Here is an 8,632-nt window from a genome sequence, read left to right as displayed (position 1 = left end):
ACCGTTGCCAGTACCGCCTGACTGGCCTTCGTAGGATTTTCGAGCGAGATCGTTGCCAGGGCCCCTGGACTGGCTTTTGTGCAGGTGGCACATAAAATACACCATTTTGAGCGTGGCCGTTGCCAGTACTGCCTGACTGGCCTTCATGCGGGTGACATGTAAAAGCACCTACTACACTCTCTGAGTGGTTGGTGTTAGGAAGGGCATCCAGCTGTAGAAACTCTGCCAAATCAGATTGGAGCCTGGTGTTGCCATCCGGTTTCACCAGTCCTCAGTCAAATCGTCCAACCCATGCTAGCATGGAAAGTGGACGTTAAACGATGATGATAATGATGATGATGGCTTCTGAAGCAGTTGGAGATATGACAGTTTGACCAAAAGAACCAGCTATTTGCAAGTAAAAATAAATATTGAAAAAAACAAATTTGGACATATGACAATTTAACATAATAACAATGAAATGATGATGATGATGATGTTGATGTTGTTGCACAACCTAATGGAATTGAGTGTCCTGTTCAAATAAAATAAATGCTTTTTTATTTTATTTTCCCTTAATGACTTTTATCCCAGTGAGTATTCTGGCTAATTGCTTTGACTTACTACTGTTTTTATTGAAATACCAATAAACTTTATACTTATTTATATTAAATATAAAGGTAGTTTATTCACATTTTACTCTCACTTCTTTTTATTAGAATTTGTTTTACTGGCCTTAATAATAATAATAATAATAATTATATATATATATATATTCCAAAGTTTACATGAAATTTATGGGTTTGATTGTAGATTAGGATGGAACAAGGCTAATGGGCTTGATGATCTTCAACACTAACATCAGGAAACCAGCTGATCACCTATCAATGTGATAGGCATATGAGCTAGACTGGCTATTTTCTGACCAGAAAATAAGATAGATGATTGTAAAAGTAAAGTCCTTCTTTGGTAAATAATGTACAATCCAACATAAATTAGTGGGTAGTAACTTCAGATCTATAGCTAGAAGGACTCAGAGACACATGTTAGTCTGGGAAAGGAGGATATAGAAGCTTAAAGATCCATCAAACAGTCAGAGATTTAGAGTAAATTTAACTGAAGTGTTTGATGGTAAAGAGGATATATAAACATACAGCATAGAGGACAAGAGGGAGTTTGTAAGGGACAACCTACTGAGAGCTGCAGACAAAATCTGTGGCTGGTGCTAAGTTACAGAGCACTGTGTTGGTGGAACAGTGAGGTAGATAGAACCATAAAAGTGATGAGACAAGCTTGGGAAGAATGGGGGAAGTAGAGAATTATATAAGGTAGTTAGAAGAGAAGCTAGGCAATAGTTTCTTAGCAAAGGGAGAAGCAGAAATAGCAGTAGTATCCTATCTTCTTCCTTGTAAACCAAAACCTTTTCCCTTGGTAGATTTACTTGAAGGCTTTCGATTCTAAATTCCATGTCTGGAATGTCTTGAGAACAAGGTCATAAGGAAACAGAAGTTCCCACAAACAGCCAGTCTTAAACTTTACTGTTGTTCCTTAGAAGACTATTATAAAGGGGACTGAGGACTGAGCCCTGATGGTACTTTTTTTTTTTACCACTCTTGCAAAGTTATCATATAATGTTCTACGATAAGATTACTAACATGCAACTATATTCTTTAAAGTTCTGTAACAAGATTTCCAATACTGTTGCAAGATTGTCATGTAAAGTTCCTTTTATCAACTTTAAATCTACAGACTCCACCTATTGTGCTTTCTTTTCTTTTATCTTCTTGAAAACAATATTCAGTTCAGGGTTGAGTCAAGTGAAATTGAAATCGAAATCAAATTCGATGACAGCACCGCATGACTGGCATCTGTGCTAGTGGAGCGCTAAGAGCACCATCCGAGCATGATCATTGCCAGAGCAGCTGACTGGCTCCCATGCCGGTGGCACGTAAAAAGCACCATTTGAGCGTGATCGTTACCAGTGTTGCCTTACTGGCACTTGTGCCGGTGGCATGTGAAAAAATATTCGAGCGAGGTCTTTACCAGTGCTGCTGGACTGGCTCCTGTGCAGGTAGCATGTAAAAAACACCATTTGAGCATGGCCATTGCCAGTATTGCCTGATTGGCCCTCATGCTGGTGGCACATAAAACACCCACTACACTCTCAGAGTGGTTGGCGTTAGGAAGGGCATCCAGCTGTAGAAACTCTGGCAGATCAGATTGGAGCCTGGTACAGCTATCTGGTTCGCCAGTCCTCAGTCAAATCATCCAACCCATGCCAGCATGGAAAGCAGACGTTAAACGATGATGATGATGTTGATGATGCTCTTTTGCTTTAACTATTCTTCTCCAGAAATATATGAGATAAAAAAGGAAAATGAAAGTAATAATATTCATAATTTTTTCAAAGTGGTTAACAACTAGTGCTGCAGAACCTCCAGCAGAAAAATGTAATTTAAAAATTTCGTAGATAATCTAACTGTAACTAGTTACCATGGAGATTGTACTATGCTTCAATTGACAATTCTTAAATCATCCAATGGAGAAGACGACAAACACAATATAGTTGTGTTTACTAAAGGTAATGAGGCTGCAGATAGATATTTCTGATAGGAAAGAGTTAAGCAATTGACTAAATGTTACATTTGTACAAGATATATTTTGAGAAATAACAATCACAAACTTTTATGTTTTATTTACATCACAACATTTTCTCAATAATCCTAACAAAACAAAAGGAATGTCAATGTCAAGTCTGTTAGTAGTAATTAGTTCACATTAGCACTGTTCAAACTCAACAAGCACTCCATTACAGTCTTTTGGATGGACAAATATTACAGGCTTCCCATGGGCTCCAATTTTAACATCATCAGAGAGTAACCGGATATTTTTGGAACGTAAGTCTTTCACAGTTTTCTTAATGTCATCAACCTGTGGAGATAAGGTTTTGAAAAAAAAACAAAAACAAAAAAGAACTTTGTCAGAAATGCATTTAAAAGCAGTGGCAAGAAAACAGACACAGCTACACCAAGAAAAGAACACAAGTTCATCTAACATCTGCCAATATAAGAAAATGAATCATCATCGTCGTTTAACGTCCACTTCCCATGCTAGCATGGGTTGGACGATTTGACTGAGGACTAGTGAAACCAGATAGCTACACCAGGCTCCAATCTGATTTGGCAAAGTTATGAAAATATTTTCCATTTCCTAAGATATATTTATGCTAAATGGTAATGAATATGAAACCATTAAATATTATGTGAAATCAAGTAGAAATTATCTATTTTGCTGAATTTTAGAAAATAAATTCATCTTTGTAAGTCTTCTTTTATTTTAATAAATACCAGGGTAAGTTCAGTGAGTTGATATTTGCAAGGGATATAAACCCACACTGAAAGGTAGGTCTAGTGAGACTGTAGAGATGCTTGAATGGAGACATGTTGATGTATGCTGTATACAAGTGGTAAGTTGCAGCCTGTCTTGAATTCCTCTGTTATTGCTTGGAGGACTATGAGTAAGAGGGGGCTGAGGACTGATCCTTGGTGAACCCCTACTTCTACCTAGAATTCTTCACTATACTCATTGCCAACCCTTACCTAAAAGATGTTTTAACAGAGTGTGCTTGTAACCTATAGCCACAAACACTCTGTTAAGAAGAGTTAAATGTACCAGGAAACAGGTGGATGTTTTTGCTAATAGACAAGAAGGTGGTTAGGCTGGGCTAGCCTAATTTATTGGAAACAGGTTAGAAAGAGTTTGCAACTGGTTTCCCTGATCACATTTCTGGAAGACTTCAACAGTTGCCAAACATTGAGAGCATGGCTGTCAGAGATTTAGTGATCAAGAATAGGGTATTAACATTGAATCTTGCAATACTGACAAAGGCAGAACTGACTGTAATAAGACAGCAAGTTTAGATCTGTGAGGTCTTGAGAAGGGAAGAGGGCAGTTGCAAACCAAGTTGATCATTCAGAGAGCTATTGTAGCCAGGCAAACAGTCAAAAGAGAGGTTATTGCATCACCAATTTTACTCTGTTGATTGAGCAAAAATGCTTCTACATTGATTAACTGTAGTGAAAGTTCTGATAGGGAGAGAAGAGATCTCATTGACATGGGTTGCAGAACCACTTTAGCAACACTGTGGCTGGAGGATAGATGGAATGGAATGAGTAGCATATAAGCAGTTGATAGAAAAGAAGCTAGGTGGAGAAAGATGATGAAAAATGGAGTGTTATCCTTGAGAGTGGTAGGTCTGTCAATAGAAATTAAGGTTACACTTTTGAGAGTTAAATGACTACATAGTGTGTCACAGAGACAGTGAAGCTATAGATGTTTGAAAGGAGAACGTGTGAGAGTGGTGACAAGTGACAGGAGCATTTACAATTGCTGATTTAAAATCAACCCAACTGCAGTTTTGTGTGGTTGAGAAATTGTGAAAATACTGGCTGGTAAAATATAAGGGTAAGATCTACTGTTTGTTTGGGATGGGGTTCAGATTGAACTCTGCATCAAAGATCCTAGTAACAGCCCTCAAAACAATAATGAAGAAGACAGAGTAAAAGAACCTGTTAACTCCTACATAAATGGATATACTGGTGGAAGAAACAGCTATGACCATAGCAAAAGTCAGAAGTCATCACAAAAATAGGCCTCACTTTTCTAGAAAGGCAACACAACACTTTAAACAGAAAATCTGGAATTTTTCAAATTCACCATTAAATACTTTATATACATATTTCCATGATGGTATGGCTGAGATGGAGAGCAGAAAAAACAAGTATTCTGCATACCGTTCAAGCTAGAAGCTTATCCTTTTGTTAACTAACCAAATTTTGAATGAAACAAGTTTTGTAAAACAAAGTCAGAAAAATGGAATTGTGTGTGTTACCCAAGGACACAATACAATACTATAGTAAATTTTGAACTGATAACTTTGAATTTGTAGCCCAACACATTAACCTCACAGCCATGGTGTAACTTTATCAATAATACTTATGGTACTATAAGCTTCATGTAACATTATTTGTGTGAATAATATTCACACAATTAGGGACAGGGAATAATTAACATACTTACCAACGTAACTATGAGTAAACAAGCTCTTAAAACTACCACCCTTATCAAAATAAACAAAATAAAATACACCAATATGTAAAAAAGAAATACCTCAATACAAATGTGATGCATTCCACCATTCTTGTTTTTCTCTAAGAAGTTATTGATTGGACTCTTCTCCCCTAAAGGATAAAGCAGCTGGAAAGAACAAAAAGTAATGTGAATTATTCTCTCTTTGTTAACATAGAATAGATGGATTAAGAAAGTTCTGCAGCTTGTTATTTAATCATAGCCTTTTATATTCTGTATTCAATTTTTCCCTGATCATTTTAACGTTTAATTTTTCTGTAATCAATAAAATAATATATCAACAGCACTCTTCCTCAAAATTTGTGGTCAAATGCATACATTAGAAATCAATTTTATTTAGCATGCTTAGGCTGGTGGATGGAAAAATAGGCAGAGCTGAAAATGAAATTCCATATTGTATTTTAGCACTAATGTCCATTTACATTCTGAGTTCAAATCCTACCAAAATTGACTTTACTTTTCATCTTTTTGAGAGTTATTAAAACAAGAAATGAGGTTTAGTTAATCAACTACATTATGCCTAAGATAGAAATTATTATTTAGGGTAGGACAGATGTCACAGTGTTCAGAAGCTTCTTACCCAACAGTTGATGGTCTGGACAATTTATTGTCCCTGTTATACGCATAAATTCAGTGAACAGTGAAATCTGTTACCAACAAAGTTATGGTTCACAAAAGAATGCATGATAAAATATAATGGAAAAAAAATTCATATACCTCAATTTTAGTTTCCCCAAGTTCTACAAACACAGTTGATACTCCATGCTCTGGCAAATCCTGAAAGATAAAAATTTCATTTAAACTGTTATTAATGAAACACAATGGGTTAACACATTGGACCATTCACCATACATATGCAATTAAATAATGTCTGTAGATCATACTATTTTCTGGAAAGGATGCACATTGTAATAAATATTTCCTTTACAGTTATACAAAGTATGTATACATTTTTTGGGACACCCTGTAGAAGACACTTGCCCAAGGTGCCACACAGAGGAACCAAACCCAGAACCATGTGGTTGGGAAGCAAACTTCTTACCACACAACTGCACCTGTCATCTGTCCTCTAAAAATACATGATTAATCTATTCCTGGAATAGAATATGCTATCATTTAGCTGAAGAAAAACTTTACATGAGAAATATATGAAGAATATTTTTTTCAGATATATAATATTTTATTTCGTTTGAGCAGAGAAAAATATTTGTCATAGTTCAGGAAATATTTATTCCATTTTGTTTCAGTACAAGGAAAAACTAATCATTGCTATTAGCAATAAATAAATGAAGAACAAAATATTTTATTTGAAATGTACAATACTTTCAGATTATTTGTCTAAAGTAGTGTTTTCATAACTTCATCTTAACAAGGCTAGGGATAGGGTTCTTCAGATGGATCTCTAGAGTAACATTACTCAACAGGGTCTATAACTTGGAGATCAGGGGTCTCTCCAGGTCAAGTCACTACTTCTGTGCATTGAGGTCACAGCTCTGGTGCTTTAAACATGTGATTAAAATGGCACAGGAAAGAATTACAAGACAAATTCTTCAAGGCAAACCAATCAGAGGGGACCTAGGAGTAAACCAAAAATGAGATAGTTGAATAATATCCATAGTCTCAGCTGGGCATGCTTGGGAATTCACCCAGAAAGTCTAATGGCAATTGTTTCTGATAAAACCCTATGGAGGAGGTGTCTAAAGATTTTACCTCCATAACCCTCCCAGGAATAGTGAGCGGGGAGAGAAAGGATGGATGGATTTTAATAAAGAAGAAACAACTTACCATTTTACTGCTAACTTTAGCTCCTAAAACATCTTTATAAAGAGCAACGGCTTTGTTTAAATCTGTCACAGCTATTGCAATATGGTTCAGTTTGCCAATATTCCAATCCTATAAGAATCAATTTTCCAAAATTTGAATATATCAAAAGAAATAACAATAAATATGGTTGAATTACCAATTCAAAGTTGGATGGCACAATACCTTCAGTTGTGTGGAATTTTTCTGGAAATATCTGTTTGGCACAGTAAAGTTCTGGAAAATAAAAATAAAAAATAACAAATAAAATCAAACATTCACACAATTAATATATTACCACTGGAAATATTTCCATTAGATTTTAATAGTACATCGTAGCAAAAATGAAAAAAAGTGAAAATTTTTCATTGACAAAAATATATATATATATCAAAAATACATATAGTGGTCATCCCTTCTCATATGTATGTAATATAATTTTTCTGAATTTTCAGAATTTTCTTTATGCTAGGCCACTGGTTTTAAATTGGTGTTAATTAAATTAATATCCAATTTTTCACCCTTATTATAATATATATATATATATATATATATATATATATATGTATGTATATATAATCTTGAATATATAATACATTTGTTACTATATATATATAGTATATAGAGTACAGATGTTAATGTAGCCCCAAATTTTATCATTCACCCAAACAGCCCAACAAGAAAACAGATACCATTATTATCTTTATGACACAGATAATATTCAAGGTGATAGAATAGTTAGATCATTGGACAAAAGGCCAAATGTTATTGCTTCCAACTCTTAATGTTCTGGTTTCAAATCCTATTGAAGTCAACTTTATTTTTTATCCTTTCAGGATCAATAGAATAAAATACCAGTCAAGTACAGGGTCAATGGTATTGACCAACTCCTTCCCTTAAAATTGTTGGCCCTGTGTCTAAATCAGAAACCAATATGATATCCATGAACAAACAAGCCTTGTGCCAGTTTCATTCATATACTGGTTGTATAACATACATTTCATTTTATGCCTCAATTTAAAGAAAGGCAGCAACAGACTGGGGCAACACAATTGCAGCATCTGATCCAAGAACCAAATATATGACCTAACAACCAAGAAGCTTAACATTCTAACTATAAGGCCAGATTGAAGTTATTACTTACATGTTAAATTAGGGACTTTCTGTTAGTATTGTGAATACCATTATTCACATCTCCAATAGAGTAGTTAAATAAGATGAAATTCAAACATAATAATGTCTCTTATACAGATATTCTTTCTTTCAGTTAGAAAATGCAGGTTATGTCACATGTTGAAATATATGCTCAATCTCAGTTGTATGTTTAATGTTTCCAAATTTTAGTACAAGGCCAGCAGATTTAGAAGCAGGAGATTAGTCGATTATAATGATCCCAGTATTTGTCTGGTACTTATTTTATCAACCCTGAAAGGATGAAAGGCAAAGTTGACCTCAGCAGAATTTGAATTTCCCTCAATATGCTAACGATTCTGCCATCATACCAACTTTAGCTGCACATTCATAAAAAGAAGAAAAAAAAAAAATTTGTTTTTTTTTAGTTAAGTAAAAAATTTTTAAAAATTTCCAACAAATTATATCAAACTAACAGCAATATGTCAAGTTTAGAATATTCAAAATGTAGATCTGATACTCTTTACAAGTTTTACATCCTTTCTTACAAAATAAGGAATCAAAATTACATACA

At 34.6% G+C, this 8,632-nt stretch overlaps 1 protein-coding gene across 1 annotated transcript in view; it reads right to left on the bottom strand.

The window, feature by feature from the left end:
* Nucleotides 1-2,657: 2,657 nt before the first annotated feature.
* Nucleotides 2,658-8,632, bottom strand: part of LOC106868106 (methylmalonyl-CoA epimerase, mitochondrial) — a 9,296-nt gene continuing 3,321 nt past the window's right edge. Inside the window, exons 2-6 of the mRNA XM_014913229.2 lie at nt 7,114-7,164; nt 6,913-7,020; nt 5,845-5,904; nt 5,149-5,235; nt 2,658-2,910 (exon numbers count right to left, since the gene is read on the bottom strand). Coding sequence (XP_014768715.1) covers nt 2,758-2,910; nt 5,149-5,235; nt 5,845-5,904; nt 6,913-7,020; nt 7,114-7,164 — 459 coding nt within the window. The 3' untranslated portion in view covers nt 2,658-2,757. The remainder of the gene's footprint in view (nt 2,911-5,148; nt 5,236-5,844; nt 5,905-6,912; nt 7,021-7,113; nt 7,165-8,632) is intronic.

The sequence above is a fragment of the Octopus bimaculoides genome, chromosome 2 (assembly GCF_001194135.2).
Source record: "Octopus bimaculoides isolate UCB-OBI-ISO-001 chromosome 2, ASM119413v2, whole genome shotgun sequence".
Lineage (NCBI taxonomy): Eukaryota > Metazoa > Mollusca > Cephalopoda > Octopoda > Octopodidae > Octopus > Octopus bimaculoides.
The sequence above is the reverse complement of the archived record's forward strand: the minus strand, read 5'-3'. Positions and strand labels throughout refer to the sequence as shown.